The sequence below is a fragment of the Natator depressus genome, chromosome 1 (assembly GCF_965152275.1).
Source record: "Natator depressus isolate rNatDep1 chromosome 1, rNatDep2.hap1, whole genome shotgun sequence".
Classification (NCBI taxonomy): domain Eukaryota; kingdom Metazoa; phylum Chordata; order Testudines; family Cheloniidae; genus Natator; species Natator depressus.
The window spans coordinates 6,648,734-6,672,905 of NC_134234.1; the positions used below are offsets into that span (position 1 = coordinate 6,648,734).

The 24,172-nt window shown below is 45.3% G+C and overlaps 2 protein-coding genes across 2 annotated transcripts; both read left to right on the top strand.

The window, feature by feature from the left end:
- Positions 1-561: 561 nt before the first annotated feature.
- Positions 562-1,518, top strand: LOC141980587 (olfactory receptor 52P1-like). The gene has a single exon (XM_074941942.1). The coding sequence runs from the start codon at positions 562-564 to the stop codon at positions 1,516-1,518; it is 957 nt and encodes a 318-aa protein (XP_074798043.1).
- Positions 1,519-11,246: 9,728 nt separating this feature from the next.
- LOC141980593 (olfactory receptor 52P1-like) lies at positions 11,247-12,185 on the top strand. Its single transcript, XM_074941957.1, has one exon. It carries the CDS (start codon positions 11,247-11,249, stop codon positions 12,183-12,185), a length of 939 nt encoding a protein of 312 aa, XP_074798058.1.
- The last annotated feature ends 11,987 nt before the right edge of the window (positions 12,186-24,172 follow it).

A 24,172-nucleotide genomic window follows, 5' to 3' on the forward strand; every position in this document is an offset into this window, starting at 1 on the left:
GCAATATCCTGTGTGAGAAGGGTGACCAGTACTACACAGAGGAGTCCAGAGGAGAGTGAAACATTGTCTGACTGATCTCAATACATTCTATTTTCTGTATAATTCCCCATCCCACTCCTTCTGGGTTCCAATGTTTTGCTTAGTTTCTGTCCCTGCTTGCACTGTGAGCAGGGTTTCCCAGATCTGTGTAGCATGATGCCCAGCTCCCTGTCCTGAGTTCATACCATTAAATTACAACCTTGTTAGGTGTTCGAGGAATTCAAGCTTTTCCCTCCAATGTGAATACACGTTTCAGTTATTAACATTGAAGGTCGTGTGCCATTCACCTGGCTTGGTTAGCTCCCTCTGAGGACTTCTCTGGACTTGACTATGACCTAAATAATTTGGTGCCATCTGCAATAGTTGCCACCTCGCTGTTCACCCCCATTCTAGATTGTTAATAACTATGAAATGTAAATATTTTTTATAATTGTTATAAAGTGTGTAAGTTCCTCACTATGTTTCTGTCCCTTCACAGGAACCTTGAGCATTTCTGAACCTGATTGACATATTGACAACCTTATGGCAGATTTCAATCGCACCCCCTCTGACCCTTCAACATTCATCCTAATGGGCATCTCTGGGCTAGAAGCTGCTCACATCTGGATTTCCATCCCATTCTCTATGTTCTACATTATCGGCCTGTTAGGAAATTTCATGCTTCTGTTTGTGGTAGGCAAGGAGCAGACCCTCCACAAGCCGATGTACCTGCTGCTCTGCATGCTGGCACTCACAGACATCTGCACATCTACATCCGTCATGCCAAACGCACTGTGTATATTTTGGTTTAATTTGAAAGGCATTACTGTGCGTGGCTGCCTCACGCAGATGTTCTTCCTTCACTCAGTTTCTATTATTCAGTCAGCTGTCCTCGTGACAATGGCCTTCGATCGCTATGTTGCCATATGTAACCCTCTGAGATATGCCACCATCCTCACCAATGCACGAATAGCTAAGCTAGGGCTAGTGAGTTTGATAAGAGCTATTCTCTTCATTCTGCCCCTGCCCCTGCTCCTGAGTAGGCAGCCATTCTGTGACAACCACATTATCCCCCACACGTATTGTGAGCACATGGCTGTGGTGAAGATGTCATGTGGGGAAACCACAGTCAATAAGATGTATGGCTTGGTGATAGCATTTGTAGTCTTAGGGTTAGATCTTATGCTCATTGCCCTGTCCTATGGTCTGATCATCAGGGCTGTCCTCAGAATCTCCTTCAAGAAAGCCCACCAGAAAGCCCTTAACACCTGCACAGCCCACATCTGTGTGATGCTAATGTCTTATCCTCCCTTCTTCTTTTCCACTCTGACACATAGATTCGGTCAGGGCATCGCTCCCCTCATTCAAATTATCTTGGCCAACCTCTATTTCCTCCTCCCCACCATGCTCAACCCTATCATCTACGGCATCAAAAACAAAGAGCTTCGTGAGAAAGTAGTCAAATGCACTTGCAGAATGTGCTTTCTCAGGGGCCACTGACTTTAAAACTTTCTGACTAGAGGGGGAAAGGATATCTCCTTGTTAATCATGGGTGCTCTCTTCTAGTTAGGCTAAATTCACCATTGTGGAAGTTCATAGTCTGAGAAATTCCTCACACCTCATGACTTATCACTCCATCATCAACCACTGCTCTCTCCATTGCTGAGTTCCCTCTCTGACCATCACCTGACCTCTTTCAGCATCACCCTCAGCCCCTAACCCCTACACACCCTGTCACTTGGCCTTTCCATGACTTTCAGACCACCAGAAGATAATGCAGCTTTCTGGCATAAGGTGACTTTGCATTAATCCCTGTGTGTAGAGGATTCTTGATCAGTCTGACAGACTGAATCTATGCTTCTACATAGCCAAAGACAAAGAAAGAAACAACAATGCTGAACTTCTTTTTCATATGTTCAGAGATCTGGTGAGTAAAATTTACCTGATTTTCCTATGTCCTGTGATTCGGGGAGCCTGTAGGATAAACCAAATATTTCAACTGGAAAGTGATAATACAGGAAAGCTGCTGCAGGAATTGAAGACATTCTTCTAGAGCTTATTGGTTAGATTTGTGAAACTGTGTATTTTTGAGAACGGGACTACTGTATTAAACTACAGCCAAAACCATTGAGCTGCTCTCAGGTTGGAATTTTCAAAACAGACACTAACAGTTCACACTGTCGAAGATGTCAAAATAGGTGTCGAGATTTCATGTTGGAGTTTTTGAAACAGATGAAACAGAGATTGCCACCAAATGTTGAGGTGATTGAATCACTTGCAGTATTAAGTCCTTCTACTGTGCTCAGCTCTGCATGAGCTAGGTTGGCTGATATCTCATTTTTGCCATTGGTTTGTGGAGAGCTTGGACAGTTGGAGCAGCAGTGGAGAGTTTTGCCGATGGTTCACTGGCCTCATGCTCAGGAAAACGAAGTTGAGCAGTTTGGGGTTGAAGTTCTCAAAAAGACGGATTCGGCTGAGGACAAAGACTTTAGTGAACTTGGCTTGTTTGTTCTTTCATTACTGTTGTTACCTTTTAGCAATGCTGCAGTTGAATGATTGTTTTTTCTCAGATGAACTTGATATAAACAAAATTGCACAAGAAGATGCAAGAGGAACTTATAGAAAACATTCTTATTAGGGCACATATGCAATGACACAAAATCTGTTGTGAACAGTTTGCACCAAAGAAAGAAATAATTGCAGTGGTCACTGCTGATGTATGAGCAGTAGGAGGAGCATTCTGCTCCCAATGAAGACAGCAAGGATGATATGTCGCCATTTAGAGATTAACAGCAACAAGCTAATTCAACTCAAAATATGGACATTGATTACCATCATTGAATGCCATTAGAAAAAAACATAACATAATAATGTGATTTTTTGTTTTTAGACTACATAAGTCTTGGGCTACTTTGGGATTATTTTTAATACAGTCGTTTTTTTTAAACACCTGTCCCCCCTCAATTGGGTTACTAGTACCAGTACTGGGGGTTTGATTTTGTTTGTCATCTCATAGCTTTATTGCTAAGGTGCATCAACTCCTGCTGGGGCCTGTAGCTTTTTAAAAAGAAATCAAATCTGTACTAGATATCTAATGAAATCTTCCATTTCTTTCTTGATGTATAGGCCAATGTGTTGATTAAAAAATACCCCTTTGCTTCAAGAAATAGAGCTGATTTTGGGTTAGTTTTTAAATGACTTTGGGCTAATAATGCAGTAGAAATTTGGCAGTCTTTCAAGCTGAGCTGGAGGGAGAGCAGCAGCAGCCAGAAACATAAGGGGCAGAGAAGCAGCCCAGAAGGCAGAAGGGTGTACATGTATGAGATGGAAGGACAGATGCTGGGGAGAAGAACACTGCAACCTAGAGCCTAAGGGAGTATGACCACCACCAGGACAGATGCCTCACTTACAGTATCAGGCAGAGCAGCCACGGCCTGGGTAGGAGGCATGGGACATGTGAGGAACAAACTGGGAACATTTCTTACATACCAGAATTAGCTGTTTGTGGTGTTCCCCATGCCCGCAGAGTGGGGTTCCTTGTTTCTTGAACATTTCTCTTTTTTTTTTATTTTTTTAACCATTATCGTTTAGTAAAATATATTTGGTTTGAACATAATTTCATGAATAGAGAGTCACGGAAGCATTTGGTGTGAAGAGGGCACACTGGAGTGGGGCCACCCTAGCACCTGTCCTAAGTGACCACAATGAGACTGGTGCTTCAGGCTGCCAGGAATCCTGGGCCCAGCCATGTCATCATTACAAGGACTCTGCTACACAGGAGAGTGTAAGGGGAGTGTGACGGGTTGGATCACAGAAAACCCCTGGGAGCTGCTGCCTGATGTGCCAAGATTACTTCTGCTCCTGCTTTCCTGCCCCTAGCAGCTTAGGACTTCAGTGTCCTGCCTGGTTTGAGCCAGACCCACTAGCCTGCTGCAAACCCAGACCCAGGTCTGAACCACTTCCCCTAACAGCTGCAGGCTTAACTGAAGGCCAGTTAAGAAGTGTTTCTGCCTTTGACACTCAGATGCCCAATTCCCAATGGTGCCAAACCCTAAATAAATCCCTTTTACCCTGTATAAAGCTTATACAGGGTAAACTCATAAATTGTTCACCGTCTATAACACTGACAGAGAGATATGCACAGCTGTCGTCCCCCCCACCCCCTGCAAGTATTAATACATACTCTGGGTTAATTAATAAGTAAAAAGTGATTTTATTAAATAGAGAAAGTAGGATTTAAGTGGTTCCAAGTAGTAACAGACAGAACAAAGTGAATTACCAAGTAAAAGAAAATAAAACACACAAATCTAAGCCTAATACAGTAATAAAACTGAATACAGATAAAATCTCACCCTCAGAGATGTTTCAATAAGTTTCGTTCACAGACTGGACACCTTCCCAGTCTGGGCACAATCCTTTCCCCTGGTACAGCCCTTGTTCCAGCTCAGCTCAGGGTATCTAGGGGATTGCTCATGATGGACACCTTTTTTTCTGTTCCACCGCTTTTATATCTTTTGCATAAGGTGGGAATCCTTGGTCCCTCTCTGGGTTCCCACCCCTTCCTTCTCAATGGAAAATCACAAGGTTAAAGATGGATTCCAGTTCAGGTGACATGATCACATGTCACGGTAAGACCCCAAGCCTTCATTCCTCCCACCCTGATTCAAGGAAGACATGCCTGCAAATAGAGACATCCCAGTCAATTGTCCAGCTTCATGGGAGCCATCAAGATTCCAAACCACCATTAATGGCCCACACTTTGCATAATTAAAATAGGCCCTCAGAGTTATATTTCATATTTCTAGTTTCAGATACAAGAGTGATACATTTATACAAATAGGATGACCACACTCAGTAACTTATAAGCTTTGTAATGATACCTTACAAGAGACCTTTTGCATGAAGCATATTCTAGTTACATTATATTCACACTCATCATTATTTCATAAAATAATATAGAGTGCAAAGTCACAGGGAGTCCTTGAGGTTAGACAGGCCTCTGGGTAAAGGGACTGGGTGTGGGGACTCAAACCCTTTCACTAGCCAATTCTCCTGGGTAGTGCAGAAGCCAGGAAAGTTTCCCACAACAGCAGGACCATTGCCCTGCATACAGTACGGAATGGGACAAACTAGATTTTGGGCTGGATTTTAGTGATGTATAAAGAGAGGTGTAACTTGTGAAATCTTCATATAAATGAAAAAAAGCTAAAGTGTGTAACTTTGGGGAGCACACTTTCTGCGTAAGATGAATGTAACATCACTGCACGAGACGGCTTCCCAGAGACTGGTATTGTATAAATCCTTCTTCTGGTACTATTTTATTATGGGTTTAGAGCAGTAAAAATGACACTGTTTATTTGACCTCTTGAATATATTTCATAAGAAATGAAAGCTTTGTCAAGAAATTGACTACACAGTTGATCAACAACAAGTAAGAATCACTCCTTCCTCTCATATTCAATATTTAGACATAATGAAGGCACCCATGGAAATAATTCTCCTCAGTAAAAGGGCCGATGAAGTTTACGAGCCTTCAGCACTAAAGAAATCAATGGGAAATGTTAGTTTTGTCTTTCGCACTGTGCGCCAAAGAAAGATTCTGGAAAGCCTTCTTGAGGATTCTGAGAACTGCCTCTGAGTCATGGTTGTGGTAACTCAGGGCAGTCAGGAATAACTGCTCCCGTTTCCTCCCACTGCTCAAGGGAACTCACATGAGTGTCTTAACAGACAACATACCATGTATGTATTGCGTAATTCAATCGGGAGGAGCCAGGTCGCCCTCCCTCCGCACAGAAGCCCTACAATTATTAATCTGGGGCATTTCCCACAGTATCACACTATCGACAGCCTACCTTCTGGGGCACAAAACCTGATAGCAGACAGGCTGAATCGCAAGTTCCCAGAGCCCCAGAACTCGCTGCGTTTGTCACTGAATAGAAGCGGTTTCTCCTACATCATCCAACAATGAAATGACATTAGACCCTCACAGATAGCAGTTGTCTTGGGAAAGCATGTGTCATGGCAATGTCAGCCACAGCTACCCCAGAACCAGATTGGGTACTTTCTGATTGTAGCCCAGTTTGATCTGCTCTCTGTCAAGGCAGAGCTGACCTTTAAGGGAGGCGATGGAATGGACAGCCCAGGGCTCCGGTGAATGTGAGTCCCAGGGCTATAGTATATAAGCCTGTGTCTCAGTCAGTAGTGAAGAAGAGACATAGGAAAGCTGGGTGAGCTGCCCCAGTAGCTGTCTGGGGAGACTAGGCCAAGCTCTCTGCTAAGAAATTGGGAAAGTGGCTGGGAAGGGACCCAGTCTATGCAAACAAAATAGACATTGGGGAAGGGTTGATCTATGAAGGGAAGCCAGAGGAAGGGATTCATAGGAAGAGTGCCAGGGAAACAGAGAGGGCAAGAGCTGGGGTGGAAGGGTCTAAGGGTAGATAGCCCAACTGTGCATCATCCGAGGGGGAAGACCTGTGGTAGAGGGATGAGTCCTGGCTGTGCTGCCACTGTGGAAGGAGGGGAAGGACTCTCTGGAGCCCAGAAGGCCTGGAATCCCACAGCCCAGGAAGGTGGAGCAGCTACAGCAAGTGTCAGCAATGACAAGGACTTGATACAAATGCCCCCAAAGATGTGTGACAAGGCCTGGAAATGTTGCTACTAACAGTCTTCACAGCAGGTACATTTAAAGACTTCAGGGATTTGTGTTTGAGAGAGCAATCCACACCCAGCTTTCTGAAATCAAACACATGGGCACAAACCCTTTCACCAACGGCTGCTAAATGAGACCGTGGCCACTAGGATGGGGGGGTGACATCAGTGCTCCCTCTAAGCTGTGCACCTGCACAACAGCCAATCAAGTTCTACGCACTTGATTATTACACCCACGTCCATCGTCAGCCACGATGACTTGTGTTTATCTTGGTAGATTCAGTCAGAGAAAGCAGCAGGGTGAAGGTAAAACCCTCTAACACCCGGTGTCTACTCTTTGTACTTGGGTGGCTTAAGTAAGCCCTTGGGTAGCTCAGTTTAGGTGTGTGGCGCTATCTGCTGTCGTGTTGGGTGATCACAGGGCCTGGAGAGGCTGAATCACCAGCAAAGCAGGGTGGAAAAGGGCCAGCCCAGCTGGGTGGTTAGAAGGTCGCAGCAGTTTCCATGGCTCCCAGACTGCACCCCAGGGCCGATAACTCATCACACTCATACCTTCAGCATCCAAAATTCGGCCCCCAGACACCTGTGACGCAAGCATGGGGCAGGGACTGTATCCAGTCCAAAAGATCCAAGTATAGTGGTTGTTTGATTCCTTTACCCCGTGTTCTCATCCCAGCAGGGCATAACAATGTCAAACACCACAGTGAGTGGAGAAGAACCATTGAACTAGTTCTCACACAGGATATCACAATCCCTTTTCTGCATCGATGTCTGAAAGATCAACGCAGTATTAAAATTGGATGATTACCCGATGCAGAGTGGAGATGGAATATTAGAACAGTTTGATCTTCCAGATGTATATCCACTTTAGACCTCACAAAGGGATACTGGCAAACACCTTTGATACCAGAATCCTGGGAGAAGAAAGCCCTTTTCATGCCCTACGGCTTGCATCAATTGAGGATCACTTCATTTGGCCTTCACAGAGTAGCATTGACTTTGCATGGGCAGTATGGAACAGTATGCTGCTACGATCACTTGAAAATGTTTTTTTTTGTCCCGTATCTTGTAGCAGTATTCCCAAATGTAGTGCAGATGGCTGTACATTATACCTGGGGGAAAAAAAAAAAAACTACTGTCAATTGCTAGGCTGAACAACATTCTACAAGACAGTTTACCCTGACAATCTTCAGCCTCTGGTATCAGCAATTTATTTCTTCACTCCCAGGGGAGGCTCTCAAGCTGAAGTTCTCCAGGGTCTATTTTCTGCTTAGCCCATGTCTCATGGAGCCGAGGGAATTAGATGGGATTCCTTGCAAATCTGAGAGTCTGCAGGGACTGTACAGGGGAATCATAAAACTCGCTGCCCAACATGGCGAGTGTCAGACATGTGAGATTCATACCTTGATTTTCAGGGCTCTCCCTTCCTGTCACTGTATGGAGATTTCTTTTCTATGCTGAGCAGGATTTCGGTGAGTTGCCTGTTCCTGCACTAAAGTTATTGCTAAGGGCAGAGGAAGGGCTCCAGGGTGGAAGTGAAGAACCATCTGGGCAGAAATTCACCACCACTGTGACTTGAACTGTTTGTTTAGTATTGTCAGAAACACCAAGGGATTTACCTGGTAAAATTGAAAGATCATACGGAGATAGTTTATACAAATATTTGTTTTTAAGATGAGTTCCTTGTCTCTTACTGTGTCCTTCTATCTGTCTCAATAGCTTCCTTTTTTGGACGGTGTAGTTTTTCCTCTGGTTCACTCAATTTTTTCCAATTCAGCAACTTCACTGTCCTATTAGAAAGTGCAGCCAAAGCCTATGCAGTGGGTATCTGTGTTACCAGAGGGTGCACAACAAGAATGGGCCGCACACTGGGCAGATTCTGCTCTTGCATTTGACCTTCACTGGGTCACTCCAGATTGATGCTGGCCTCCCTGAGAGCCAAATCAGGGCCCACTTGTTTTGGAATCCACATCTTTTGTGCCCGGTCTCAGAATGCCACATAAACTGGGGGTATCCTTCATACACTTTCAGCACCCTTACAGAAATGGGCTTACTGTAGCAGGACCCGAACCTGTGATTTTTTCAGCTTGTAGTGAAAAGTTAAAAACTCAGGGTGAATCTGGTCCCATTGAGATCAATGGCAAAGCTTTGAAAACAGCCAGGAGTTCTCCCTAAATCCATATGTAGGGACATAAATAAATAGCCCTATTTACAACAGTCATTAGCCTCCAGTGACTTCAACTGGAGTCGTTCTGCAGCCTCTAAGGCTGGGTAAGTTTGTTTGAATCAAAATAAACTGACAGAAGAGTTGCTGGAATCTCAAACTTTTTTCCAGAAATAATTTCTATAACTTCAACTTCCAGCCATTGGATCCTGTTGCACCTCTGTATGCTAGCTGGAAAAGCCCATCATTAAATATTGGTTCCCCATGTAGGTACTTACATACTGTTATCAAGTCACCCCTTAACCATCTTTGTTAAACTACACAGATTGAGAGCTTTGAGTCTATCACTATAAGGCAGGTTTTCTAATCTTTTACTAATTCTTGTGACTCTTCTCTGAACCTTCTTCATAGAATCATAGAATATCAGGGTTGGAAGGGACCTCAGGAGGTCATCTAGTCCAACCCCCTGCTCAAAGCAGGACCAATCCCCAATTTTTGCCCCAGATCCCTAAATGGGCCCCTCAAGGATTGAACTCACAACTCTGGGTTTAGCAGGCCAATGCTCAAACCACTGAGCTATCCCTCCCCCACAGTGTATCAACATCTATCTTTAACCATGGACACCAGAACAGGACAGAGGATTCCAGCAGTAGTCACACCAGTGCCAAATATACAGGTAAAATAACTTCTCTACCTCTCCTTCAGATTTCCCTGGTTATCATCTCAGGCTCTTTTTCGCCACATGGTCCCACTGGGAGTTCATGTATAGCTAATTACGCCTTCATGCCCCCAAATCTGGTTCAGAGTCATTGCACTTCCCAGGATATCTCCCCATCGTATGAGCATTGCCTACATTATTTGTTTCTAGATGTAGATATCTACATGGCTATATTAGAACACATGTTGGTTGCTTTGGCGCAGTTTGCCAAACAATTCAGATTGCTTTGAATCAGTGACCTGTCCTCTTCATTATTTACCTCCTTCCAAATATTGCATCATCTGCAAACTTCTTCGATATTCGGGCATAAGAAGGGTTGGCAAGTGAGCTGCTGACACATGTCTCTTCTTACACTTGTTTGTTAACACCTGTAATTTATGCCTCAGACAATGCTGGGTGCCTCCAAGAAAGTGTCTCACCAAACTAAAGAAGGGAAGCGATAGAGGTGCCGGCCTGTACTTGTGCCCCTGGTGCCCATTCTCTTGAGTACAAAGTCATAGGCCAGCATGAGAATGTCTTTTTCTATGACAGAAATTTGGCTTCTTTCCAATATAGGAACTGCATTGTGGATCAAATCTATGGTCCATGTAGTCCAGTGTCCTTTCTCTAACAGTGAAAGCCACAAAATCTGCAGTACAAGGTGTAAGAAATCCAGCAGTTGGTTGATGCAGGGGGATGACCTGAATATCATGAGGGTGTCACCCAAATGCCTAACAGTTAGAGATTGGCTTGTGTCCTGAAACACGTGGCTGTATAGGCTTTCCAAAATATTCATTTAGCTGTAACTATTGTAACTGGAGAGTGTCACTATCCATGTATATGTACAAACCCTTCCTGATTCTTGCTTAGCATCTGGCCTCAACTTCCTTTTGTGGCAACAAGATTCTCAGTCTAATTAGGCACCAAGTGAAGAAAGCATTCTTTTTTTATCTGTTTTGAATTCACCATGTTTCAATGTAATTGAATGCCCTCTTGAACTTGTGTTGGAGAGTAAATGGAGCATGTGTTCTCCCTCTCTCCTTCCAGTCAGTATTGTACAGACTTTTCTTATACCTCCTCTCATTCATCTAACTTGTAAGGTAACAATCCCAGTCTTTTCAACCTTTCTCCTTGATCATTCTCATTGCCCTTCGCTGGACCCCTCTAGTCCTGAAATATCCTGTGTGAGGAGGATGACCAGTACTACACAGAGGAGTCCTGAGGAGGGTGAAACATTGACTGACTGATCTCATGGCATTGTATTTTCTGTATGATTTCCCATCTCACTCCTCCTGGATTCCAGTGTTTTTCTTAGTTTCTGTCCCTGCTTGCTCTGCGAGCAGGGTTTCATAGGGCTGTGCACCATGACACCCACGTCCCTGTCCTGAGCTCATACAGTTAATTTAGAAGCTTGTTAGGTGTTTCAGGAGTTCAAGCTTTTTCCTCCAGTGGGCAGACATGTTGCAGTTATTGACATTGAAGGTCGTGTGCCATTCACATGGCTGGGTTAGCTCCCTCTGAGGACTTCTCTGGACTTGACTAGAACCTAAATAATTGGGTGCCGTTTGCAAATGTTGCCACCTCACTGCTCACCCCCCATTCTAGATTGTTAATAGGTATCAAATATTTGTTATAAACTGTGTAACCCCCTAACTGTGATTCTTTCCCTTCCCAGGCACCTTGAGCATTTCTGAGCCTGATTGACTGATCAATCACCTCATGGCAGCTTTCAACCTCACCACCTCTGACGCTTCACCATTTATCCTAATGGGCATCCCTGGCCTCGAAGCTGCCCACATCTGGATTTCCATCCCGTTCTCTATATTCTACATTATCGGCCTGTTTGGAAATTTCATGCTTCTGTTTATTGTAGGCAAAGAGCAGACCCTCCACAAGCCAATGTACCTGCTGCTCTCCATGCTGGCACTCACAGACATCGGCACATCTACCTCTGTCGTGCCAAAGGCACTGTGCATATTTTGGTTTAATTTGAAAGGCATTACCGTAGGTGGCTGCCTCACCCAGATGTTCTTCCTTCATTCAGTTTCTATTATGCAGTCAGCTGTCCTCGTGACAATGGCCTTTGATCGCTATGTTGCCATATGTACCCCTCTGAGATACGCCACCATCCTCACCAATGCAAGAATAGTTAAGCTAGGGCTTGTGGGTTTGATAAGAGCTGTTCTTTTCATGCTGCCCCTGCCCCTGCTTCTGAGTAGGCAGCCATTCTGTGACAACCCCATTATCCCCCACACGTACTGCGAGCATATAGCTGTGGCGAAGATGTCATGTGGAGACACCACTGTCAACAGGACGTACGGCTTGGTGGTAGCATTTGTAGTCATTGGGTTAGATCTGACACTGGTTGCCCTGTCCTACAGTCTGATCATCAGGGCTGTCCTCAGAATCTCCTTCAAGAAATCCTGTCTGAAAGCCCTCAACACCTGCACAGCCCACATCTGTGTGATGATGACATCTTTTACTCTCTTCTTTTTCTCCACTCTGACACACCGGTTTGGTCAGAGCATCACTCCCCATGTTCACATAATCTTGGCAAACCTCTTCTTCCTCATCCCCCCCATGCTGAATCCGATCATTTATGGGGTCAAAACCAAAGAGCTGCGTGACAAAGTGGTCAAATACACCTGCAGAAAGTGATCGCCTGTGGCTCTTGATTTTAATCATCTAGGGCAAGAAGACAAAGGAGATCTCCTCATTAATCAAGGGTGCTCTGTCCCAGTTTGGCTGAGCTCAACATTGTACAAGTTAACAGACTGAAAAGTTCCTCACACCTCATGTCTTATCATTCCATCACCAAGCACTGCTCTCTCCATTGTGGAGTTCCCTCTCTCTGACCATCATGTGATCTCATTCGGCATCACCCATCAGTCCCAACCCCACACAACCTGTCACTCAGCCTTTCTGTGACTTCCAGACTACCAGAAAATACTGCAGCTTTCTGAAGCCAGGTGGCTTTCAATTAGTCCCTGTGTGAACAGGGTTCTTGGTCAGTTTGATTAACTAAAGCTATGCTTTCAGATAGCCAAAAACAAAGAAAGAAACTAAAACGCTGAATTTCTTTTTCATATGTGCGGTAATCCAGTGAGGAAAAATTTACCTGATTTTGCTATGTCCAGTAATTCAGGAAGCCTGGAGGAAAAATCAAATGTTACAGGTGGAAAGTGATAATGTAGGAAAGCTGCTGCAGGAATTGAGGACATTCTTCTAGAGCTTGTTGGTGAGAATTGTGAAACCATTTATTTTTGAGAATGGGCCTGCTATATTAAACTATGACAATACCTGTTAAGTCAAATTACTGACCACTTTGCACAGTCACTTTCCAGCAAGAACTTTCAGAACCGACATTAACTGTTCACATTGTCAAAGATGTCAAAAGTAGATGTTGAGATTTCATATTGGCATTTTTGAAACAGATGAAACAGAGATTGCCACCACATGTCGAGGTGACTGAATCCCTTGCAGTACTAAGTCCTTCTACTGCGCGCAGCTTGGAATAACCTAGATTGGCTGATATCTCATTTTTGCCATTGTTTTGTGGAGAGTTTGGACAGCTGGAGCAGCAATGGAGAGTTTTGACAATGGTTCACTGGTCTCATGCTCGGGAAAACCAAGTTGAGCAGTTTGGGTTTGAAGTTCTCGAACACATGGTTTCGGCTGTAGACAAAGACTTTAGTGAACTTGGCTTGTTTGTTCTTTCATTACTATTGCTACCTTTTAGCAACGCTTCAGTTTAATGGTTGTTTTTTCAGATAAACTTGATAAAAACTAAACTGTGCAACAAGATACTTGAGGAACTTTTAGAAAATATTCTTAAGTTCTATATGTAACGATGAAAGTCTGTTGTGAAGAGTTTGCACCAATGAAAGAGATGATTCCTCTGGTCATTGCTGATATATATGAGCAGCAGAAGAACCATTCTACTCCCAAAGAAGACAGCGAGTCTGAACAGAACATACCTTTTAGAGACTAACAGTAGCAAACTAATTCAACTCGAAATTGGCTTACATCATTGCATGCCCTTAGAAATGAATAACGTAATGATATGTTTGCTGGTTTTAGACTACCTATGTTTTCAGCTACTTTTGTGTTATATTTTATACCGTCTATGACAGGGTCAGGCCAGATGGCTACAGGAGAGTAATAGAAGGCAGATATATTAGCCCCAGGTTACGTAGGTCCCTTTTCCCTGGGGAAGGTAACAGGGAAGGTTCTAGAACAATCAGGAACCTTCTGGAGAAAATTAAGACAGACAGGCTGATTAGAAAACCTGCAGCCCATCAAGAAGCTGCTAGAATTAATTAAGACAGGCTAATCAGGGCACCTGGGTTTAAAAAGGAGCTCACTTCAGTTTGTGGTGCGCTTGTAAGGAGTTGGGAGCAAGAGGCGCTAGGAGCTGAAAGTGAAAACAAATACTGTTGGAGGACTGAGAAGTACAAGCATTATTAGACATCAGAAGGAAGGTCCTATGGTGAGGATAAAGAAGGTGTTGGGAGGAGGCCTTGGGGAAGTAGCCCAGGGAGTTGTAGCTGTCGCACAGCTGTTCCAGGAGGCACTCTAGACAGCTGCATTTCACAGGGCCCTGGGCTGCAACCGGGAGTAGAGGACAGGCCCGGATTCCCCCCAAATCCTCCCAACTCCTGATCAGACACAGGAGGAGTTGACCTGGACAGTGAATTCATGAAAACGGCCAAGCTGAGGGCTGCCGTGAAGCTCCAAGGTGAGGAGCAAATCCGCCACTAAGCGCAAGACCCACCAAGGTAGAGGAGGAACTTTGTCACACGTCATTCTGTTTTTTGTTTCAAACATCTGTCAACCCTCAATCGGGAAACTAGTTAAGAGATAAGAATACACGTAAATTATTAAAGTATAGGCCTTTGCAGACAGAACTGAATATCTATATCCTAACATGCTCCAAAGAAAGATTTTGGAAATGGTAAATGCTTTTTCAAAACTGCTACAACCCAGAAACACAGATCTATACAAAGTAGCAGTATTATTTCCCACAGCCACTGAACTTTTAGCTACATTTGAAAATGAGGTCCAAGAAGCCAAACATTCAACAAGTCAATTATCAGAAAAATGGGGAGGAGAAATCAAATCTGAAAAGAAGTGCTTATGGAAGGCAAAAATACAGGGAAGCAGCTCATGTGGCCACTGACAGAGCAGATCCCTTACCTGCGGTATCATCGCAGCTTAGATCCACGGCTGGGGCAGGAGGCCTGGGCTGTGTGAAGAACAAACTGGAAATGTTTCTTACATCCCAGAGAATGCTGTTTGTGGCATTTCCCATGCCCCCAGAGTGAGGTTCCTTGTTTCCTGGAACATTTCTTATTTTTTCTCATTTTAAAATTGATATTTATTAAATTATATTTGCGTTGAACTGAGTGAAGTGATCAGTGGGTCAGGGAAGCGTCCAGTGTGAAGAGAGTACCCCGGAGTGAGGACACTCAAGTCCCCGTCCTATGTGACTATAAGGAGAATGGGTCTTCAGTTGGCCAGGAATCCTGGGCCTAGCTATGTTACCATTTCCACACTGGAGTGAGGAAGGGGAGTCCTTGAGGTGAGGCAGGTATCTGGGTAAAGGGAGTGGGATTGGGGACCCAGACCCTTTCTCTAGCCAATTCAACTGTAGTAGTGCAGAAGCCAGGAAAGTTCCCCACAATAGTTCTCCACTTACATTAGGGAACTGGGACAAACGGCTGGGTTGGATTTTAGTGACGTGTAACAAGATGTGTAACCTGTGACATCTTCATATAAATGATAAAAGCTGAAATGTGTAACTTTGGGGAGCACACTTTCTGCGTAAGGTGAATGTAACATCGCTGCATGAGACGGCTTCCCAGAGGCTGGTATTGTATAAAACCTTTCCCCTGTATTATTTTATTAATGGATTAGAGCAGTAAACCTGACATTGTTTATTTGCCCTCTTGAACATATTTCATAACAAATCAAAGCTTGGTCAAGGAACTGATTACACAGTTGATCAACAACCAGAAATAATTCTCCTGAGTAAAAGGGCCGATGAAGTTTATGAGCCTTCAGCATTAAAAAAACTAATGGAAAATGTTAGTTTTGTTTTTCTCATTGTGCTCCAAAGAAAGATTCTGGAAATGGTAAATTCTGTTTCAAAACTCCTACAACCCAGTGACACAGACCTATCCAAAGTAGCAGTATTATTTCCCACAGCCACCGAACTTTTATCTACATTTAACAATGAGGTCCAAGAAGACAAACATTCAGCAAGTAAATGGGGCAGAGAAATCAAGTCTGAAGAGAAGTACTTAAGGAATGCAAAAATACTGGAGAGCAGCTCATTTTGTGGCAGAGCAGGGAGCAGAGCAGACCTGCTACTGGGAGCTACAGGGGAGATGAGCTGAGGGAAGGCAGAATATCTCCCTGAATAGCGATATCACTAGGAGGGTGGTGAAGCACTGGCATGGGTTACCTAGGGAGGTGGTGGAATCTCCATCCTTAGACGTTTTTAGGGCTCGGCTGGACAAAGCCCTGGCTGGGATGATTTAGTTGGTGTTGGTCCTTCTTTGAGCAGGGGGTTGGACTGGATCACCTCCTGATTTGTCTTCCAACCCCAATCTTCTATGATTCTATGATAACAGCCCAAAGGTACCTTTCTGAGGGAAGGGAGGGTTGCTGCAGGGGCAGCCTGAGAGGGAAGCATTCATCTCCAATATGAACTCTAGGCTTGATTGATCCCCTATATTTGCTGTTTGGACTACCCCAGCAGGGGAGATCCCTTGGACTGAGCTGGCCCTGCAAGAGGAGGAAGTTGCCCCCAAGGAGCAGACATTTGCAGGGAGGTGGTAAGAAGTGACCCAGAGAAGGCCGCCTCTTACACCCTGACACACCAATATTCACCACTGTCATGTAATTAGGGTATGTTTTGTTTATGGTATGCCTTGTGAGGTGTTATTCTAAAAGTCTTCATCTGCTAGACGGTAATATCTCGTGTGTGCTATCATTGCGTGTAAAGTTTTGAAGTGTGGCTATGAATGTGTTGCTTAAACATGTCCTGAGGTTGAAAACACCCACCAGCAGCCTTTCGGGTATGACAGTGAAAAAGTCAAAAAATGTTAATGGCTTATTGAGGAAATACACACAAGCACAAGGAAATGTGTACAATAGAAACCTCTCGGAGATCACACTACCCAATCGGAAACACCTGAGAAAAAAAGACTGAACTATGGGAAGTGATGGTCCCAGCCAATAAGGATTTTCAGTCTACCTATGAAAGCCTAGGCAACTTGTGCCTTAAGAATCTGCCAGCCTGTTTCACACTCAGTGTGAGAATTTGCTAATTTATGTTGTACCTATCTAGTGTGTTCAGCTCAGTTTGCATTTTTTGTTTATTTACTAAAGTAATCTGCTTTGATCTGTTTGCTATCCCTTATAATGACTTCAAACTTACCTTTTGTAGTTAATAAACTTATTTCTTGTTTATAACATAACCCAGTGTGTGTAATTCAAATCTGGACGGCGCAAGAAGCTGTACACATCTCTAAACTGAGGGAGAGGGTGAATTTTTATGAGCTTGCTCTGTGCAGAACATTCTCTACAGTTGAAAATAGTATTATTTTAGGTTTATCCCCCAAAAGGGGTGAGCACATGAGTTCTGGGTGAGTCCTCTCACACAGAGCTGACCTCAGTCTGTCTGCTGCAGGGTGTTTTCCTACCTGGGTGTGTTTGCAGCAAGAGACTGGAGAGCCTAATTCATCAAAACAGGAAGAGGAAATCAAGACTGGTGCATCAGGAATGGCTTTGTGAAACCCCGTAAATCAGGTGGCATACAGGATAGGGTGGTCAAGCTCCTGACACCACCTTGGCTTTCAGAGGACTGACAGCCCCCAAAAGGCCTTGGGTCAAAGCCCAGTGAAGTGGGAGAGCCTGGGCTCCCCTACCAACAATCCCCTGCACATCACAGGCCTGAGCCCTGAGTACTAGGCGTCACTCTCCTGCCAACCAGCCCTGAGACTCCTTTTTTGGTGCAGCCCTGAGAAATGGCTGTCACAAGGTGAAAGACTTGCTGACTCACAAAGTTATTTCAAAGTGAACATGTTTTACAGTTCTTTACATATAATCAGTGTATAGATTTCCACTCACTTTTCAAAGGTTACAGGTGATCAAGCACCAGCACCCACTGCAAGCCTTGGTCACTGACCTGGAAAATATGGCTGTGCAGCTGGCTGCCCTGACTCAGGCGGATATGGGCAGCCTGAATCATGGCTTACCATGGCCGTAGAGGAGCTGGAGTGAGCTGTTACCAATGGCCCTGGCTACTGAGAGAATCCCATTCCCTGCCACAATTCCCCCCACCCCAGTGGCCACCTCAGCCCAGTAGGCCTCCTGGCTGTGGTGGGAATGCAGCCCCACGGTGATGGGGACCATTTTGGTGAGATGACCTCACCCACCGCCACACATGGTTCTCGTCTTTATGCCCCTCACCTCCCTTGGTGCCAGACACCACCCTTTTGTCATTGTATTCAGGCCCATAGTGCCCTGAGGGTCATGATCCCATGGCAGGGTTTCTTAGTCATGCTGTGTCCCAGGAGAAATCACTTCAGCAGCCCATTTGCTACTACCATGTGGGGCTTCAGTCTCCAGTGTGAGCTTGACTCAGGGCACTTAGAATCCCACTGCTGAGTCCATGAGGTGGTGGCCAGCGTGGGACATGATGGGGTTAACACATGGATGGTTCTTATGAACACCACACATTTGTGGCACGATGGTGCATCACCCATGACACAGTCTACCTGCCAGCCCTCACTCCATGCCCATGTACAGCACCAAACTGGGAGCCACCTGTCTTGTCACCCCACTTAAAATCAGACATCCCTAGAGATACTGGATGAGCACAGAGTCTGGTAAGCTCGCCACCCCCCTAAAGATATGGGCGGAACTGGGAGGGATTAGATGGGTCACACTGACTGCTCTGGGAGAGCAATGACTGAGGTAGGTTCCCCCCCCTCACCATTAAAGCATTCAGGGTTTTGTACTTGAGGTGGTTCCTGGGTTGGGAGTCACTCTGAATAGAGGGATTGGCTGGTTCTTTGCTTCTCCATGTTCTCCACTAGGTTGGGCTGAAGTAGTGATTAGGGGTTTTTTTTGCCCAGACTTTGATCTCCTGGGGCAGAATGAAAAAAATTCACTGCAATACTGTGCCCTTGTTAAGCTGAGTCACACGTAAATCATTGTATAAGTAAAGTCATCCTACAATTTCAAAATAGGAAAGGTAACAAGAGGAGCTCGGCTCACAGTTACCCCCACCCATTTGTCTCCAGCAGAATCATAGAATGATAGAATATCAGGGTTGGAGTGGACCTCAGGAGGTCATCTAGTCCAAGCCCCTGCTCAAAGCAGGACCGATCCCCGACTAAATCATCCCAGCCAGGGCTTTGTCAAGCCTGACCTTAAAAACTTCTAGGAAAGGAGATTCCACCACCTCCCTAGGTAACATATTCCAGTGTTTCACCACCCTCCTAGTGAAAAAGTTTTTTCCTAATATCCAACCTGTATCTCCCCCACTGCAACTTGAGACCATTACTCCTTGTTCTGTCATCTGCTGAACTGAGAACAATCTAGAGCCGTCCTCTTTAGAACCCCCTTTCACGTAGTTGAAAGCAGCTATCAAATCCCCCCCTCATTCTTCTCTTCTGAAGACTAAACAATCCTAGTTCCCTCAGCCTCTCCTCATAAGTCCTGTGTTCCAGTCCCCTAATCATTTTTCTTGCCCTCCGCTGGACTCTTTCCAATTTTTCCACATCCTTCTTGTAGTGTGGGACCCAAAACTGGACACAGTACTCCAGATGAGGCCTCACCAATATCGAATAGAGGGGAACGATCACGTCCCTCGATCTGCTGGCAATGCCCCTACTTATACATCCCAAAATGCCATTGGCCTTCTTGGCAAGAAGGGCACACTGTTGACTCATATCCAACTTCTCGTCCACTGTAACCCCTAGGTCCTTTTCTGCAGAACTGCTGCCGAGCCATTCGGTCCCTGGTCTGTAGCTGTGCTTTAGATTCTTCCATCCTAAGTGCAGGACTCTGCACTTGTCCTTGTTGAACCTCATCAGATTTCTTTTCGCCCAGTCCTCCCATTTGTTTAGGTCCCTCTGTATCCTATCCCTACCCTCCAGCATATCTACCACTCCTCCCAGTTTAGTGTCATCTGCAAACTTGCTGAGGGTGCAATCCACAGCATCCTCCAGATCATTAATGAAGATATTGAAAAAACCGGCCCCAGAACCGACCCCTGGGGCACTCCACTTTATACCGGCTGCCAACTAGACATGGAGCCATTGATCACTACCCATTGAGCCCGACAATCTAGCCAGCTTTCTATCCACCTTATAGTCCATTCACCCAGCCCATACTTCTTTAACTTGCTGGCAAGAATACTGTGGGAGACCGTGTCAAAAGCTTTGCTAAAGTCAAGGAACAACACGTCCACTGCTTTCCCTTCATCCACAGAGCCAGTTTTCTTGTTGTAGAAGGCAATTAGATTAGTCAGGCATGACTTGCCCTTGGTGAATCCATGCTGACTGTTCCTGATCACTTTCCTCTCGTCTAAGTGCTTCAGAATTGATTCTTTGAGGACCTGCTCCATGATTTTTCCAGGGACTGAGGTGAGGCTGACTGGCCTGTAGTTTCCAGGATCCTCCTTCTTCCCTTTTTTAAAGATAGGCACTACATAAGCCTTTTTCCAGTCGTCCGGGACCTCCCCCGATCGCCATGAGTTTTCAAAGATAATGGCCAATGGTTCTGCAGTCACATTCACCAACTCCTTTAGCACTCTCGGATGCAGCGCATCCGGCCCCATGGACTTGTGCTTGTCCAGCTTTTCTAAATAGTCCCGAACCACTTCTTTCTTCACAGAGGGCTGGTCACCTCCTCCCCGTGCTGTGCTGCCCAGTGCAATAGTCTGGGAGCTGACCTTGTTCGTGAAGGCAGAGGCAAAAACAGCATTGAGTACATTAGTTTTTTCCACATCCTCTGTCACGAGATTGCCTCCTTCATTCAGGAAGGGGCCCACACTTTCCTTGACTTTCTTCTTGTTGCTAACATACCTGAAGAAACCCTTCTTGTTACTCTTAACATCTCTTGCTAGCTGCAACTCCAGGTGTGATTTGGCCTTCCTGATTTCACTCCTGCAAGCCCGAGCAATATTTTTATACTCATCCCTGGTCATTTGTCCAAGCTTCCACTTCTTGTAAGCTTCTTTTTTGTATTTAAGAGCAGCAAGGATTTCACTGTTAAGCCAAGCTGGTCGCCTGCCATATTTACTATTCTTTCAGGATGGTTTGTCCCTGTAACCTCAAAAAGGATTCTTTAAAATACAGCCAGCTCTCCTGGACTCCTTTCCCCCTCATGTTATTCTCCCAGGAGATCTTGCCCATCAGTTCCCTGAGGGAGTCAAAGTCTGCTTTTCTGAAGTCCAGGGTCTGTATTCTGCTGCTCTCCTTTCTTCCTTGTGTTAGGATCCGAACTCGACCATTTCATGGTCACTGCCTCCCAGGTTCCCATCCACTTTTGCTTCCCCTACTAATTCTTCCTGGTTTGTGAGCAGCAGGTCAAGAAGAGCTCTGCCCCTAGTTGGTTCCTCCAGCACTTGCACCAGGAAATTGTCCTCTACTCTTTCCAAAAACTTCCTGGATTGCCTGTGCACTGATGTATTGCTCTCCCAGCAGATATCAGGGTGATTGAAGTCTCCCATGAGAACCAGGGCCTGTGATCTAGTAACTTCTGCGAGTTGCGGGAAGAAAGCCTCGTCCACCTCACCCCCCTGGTCTGGTGGTCTATCGTAGACTCCCACCACGACATCACCCTTGTTGCTCACACTTCTAAACTTAATCCAGGGACTCTCAGGTTTTTCTGCAGTTTCCTACTTGAGCTCTGAGCAGTCATACTGCTCCCTTACATACAGTGCAACTTCCCCACCTTTTCTGCCCTTCCTGTCCTTCCTGAACAGTTTATACCCATCCATGACAGTACTCCAGTCATGTGAGTTATCCCACCAAGTCTCTGTTATTCCAATCACATCATAATTCCTTGACTGTGCCAGGACTTCCAGTTCTCCCTGCTTGTTTCCCAGGCTTCGTGCATTTGTAAATAGGCACTTGAGGTAACCTGCTGATCACCCCTCTTTCTCAGTATGAGGCAGAAGTCTCTCAATAACCATTTCTGTGCAGGAAGGGCAAAACCCCAAATGCTCATATAGCCTCAGTAGGTAGCAACGGCTACAAATTTATATCTAGATTTGACAGCCAGCTTACTGTCCCACCCACATTTCCCGACCCTGGTGGCAGAGGGCCCCTTACCAGAGAATGGTCCTAGCTGGTGTCAGCCTAAGATCTTCTGGACAATGGGTATCAGGACTGGGAGCACAACAGTATGTGCCCTTCTGCCACATCCGTGGCCCCATTGTAGAGTAAGATAACTGTGCCCTTGGACGATGGGCAGAGACCATAGCTAGTGAGACAGTGCAGCCCTGCCATGCACAGAGTTCATAGACAATGGCTATGATTAGTAGGTGGTTACCATTGTTTGCTGGTGGGAAAATGAGAAAAGTTTGCCTAGAGGTGGGTTTATTTTGAAGTTTGTACATGTGCAGTGGGTTGTTTGCCTCAGAGCATAGAGGCAGGACAGAGGAGAGTTGATTTTCTTCCTTAGGCAGTGAAGGACAGAAAACAAGGGACCCCTAGCCTTGTTATCTGGAGGGACTTGGTAGTAAGAACAGAACTGGCATTACGATGAATCATACAGAAGATGTTTTTACTATTGTGAATATATGCTTCCATACCACTCAGTAAATGACATGTTTTATGGAGAGGGACTCCTAGTCTCTTAAGCAAAGCCCCTCGGTGCTGAACCGCACCCTTACCAGCAAGGTAACACCACTGAGTCACAAGATCTCATCAGACTTCTCCTGCCACTGGTGAAAGCAGCCATCAGTCGATCCTGGAGGACAACACTCTGCAAGGAGTTTCCCTGTGACCATAGTGTTACTCGGGGTTTTTTCAATCCAAAGCTCTTGGTAACTTTTACTCTGTGCAAGGTGGTGTCAGAAAATAAATCAAGGGAGAGATGGCCGTCCGACAGATAGATGGCTGGCACAAACAGAGCAAAACAAGAGTGCTTTCACTTAAAGTTAAACTTTACTTAGTTTCAAGCACTTACACACATCCACAAAAAGTTAGGAAAACACCCCCAACCCTCGATGAGTACCGAAGTTGAGTGTGGCTCTTGAGTAGTACAGCGACAGGCTTCCATGGGCCAAACTTCCATCTGCCGGTGGGGACACCAAGATGTGTCCAGATGGAGAGTTCCTGAAGAAACCCTCCCGAAGAGTCCGACTAATTCAAACTTTCCCCATAATTTCTACATAAGGAATATGACATGTCACTTAAAGAAAACTTGTTAAGCAGTTTCAAAGGTCAAGCAAGAGGTTTCCTTCTGGTGATCGATTAACCAGGTGTATTTTTTTCAGAGTTTTCACTCCTTGATGACCCTAAAATGCATGTATCAGCAATTTCAATGGAATTCTTATCAGGAAGGATGTGGGGTCAAGCTGCCCTTTCTCTTGCACACAAAACCACTCCCCCGCCCCCGCCTTGGTTAAGCTGAGGCTGCTGCATGGCCATATACGGCCTGCTGACTTGGCTGCTTGTAGCAATAAGCAATAGCGGTTTCACACAGTTTACTGGTTAGCCAAAATCTCCCTGTGTAATAGGGGGTCTGTTTCCATTCCTTAGCTGTCTTACACACCTGGGCTGCGTTCCTCTGGGCAGCCTCACTGACTCCCTGGACTCCTTTTTTGGTGCAGCCAGCATGGTCCAGGAGTGTCCCCATCCTGCTCCTGAGCTTAACACTTTTAAAACACAAACCTATTCCCATTTGCCCCTTTTTTGTCCCAAATAGAAAATTCCAGTCCCGGGCAGTTAGCACCCGGAGGGCTCTACCCACTTATCTGGGACTTGAAATCGCTCAGATGATTCCCTCACGAGAAGTTTCTGGATACAGAGGTTCCCTTCTTGAAACTGCCCAACTTGATACAAAAAAACCCCAAAGATGGGAGACCTAAGCAGACTGATGTGTGACAAGGCCTGGAAATGTTGCTACTAACAGTCTTCACAGCAGGTGCATTTAAAGACTTCAGGGATTTGGTTTTGAGAGAGCAATCTATACACAGCGTTCCATAATCAAACACACGGGCATAAACCGTGTCACCAAGGGCTACTAAAGGAGACCATGGCCACCAGGATGGGGTCAATGTTCCCTCTAAGCTGCGCACCTGCACAACAGTCCATCAAGTGCCACACACTTGATTATAACAGCCACACCAATCCTCAGTGACGTTAATTTGTGTTTATCTTGGTAGATTCAGTCAGAGAAAGGGAGAGGGTGAAAGGAAAACCCTCTAACACCCGGTGTCTGCTGTTTGAAATTTGGTGGCTTAAGTAAGCTCCCAAATAGCTGAGTTTGGGTGTGGCGCCATCTGATGTCGTGTTGTGTGATAACGGGGCCCGGAGAGGCTGAATCACCAGCAAAGCAGGGTAAAAAAGGGCCAGCCCAGCTGGGTGGTTAAAAGGTTTCAGAAGTTTTCATGTCTC

Bases quoted from the DNA above. Each gene is read 5' to 3' on its own strand.
- LOC141980587 (XM_074941942.1), top strand. From the start codon at position 562: ATGGCAGATTTCAATCGCACCCCCTCTGACCCTTCAACATTCATCCTA.
- LOC141980593 (XM_074941957.1), top strand. From the start codon at position 11,247: ATGGCAGCTTTCAACCTCACCACCTCTGACGCTTCACCATTTATCCTA.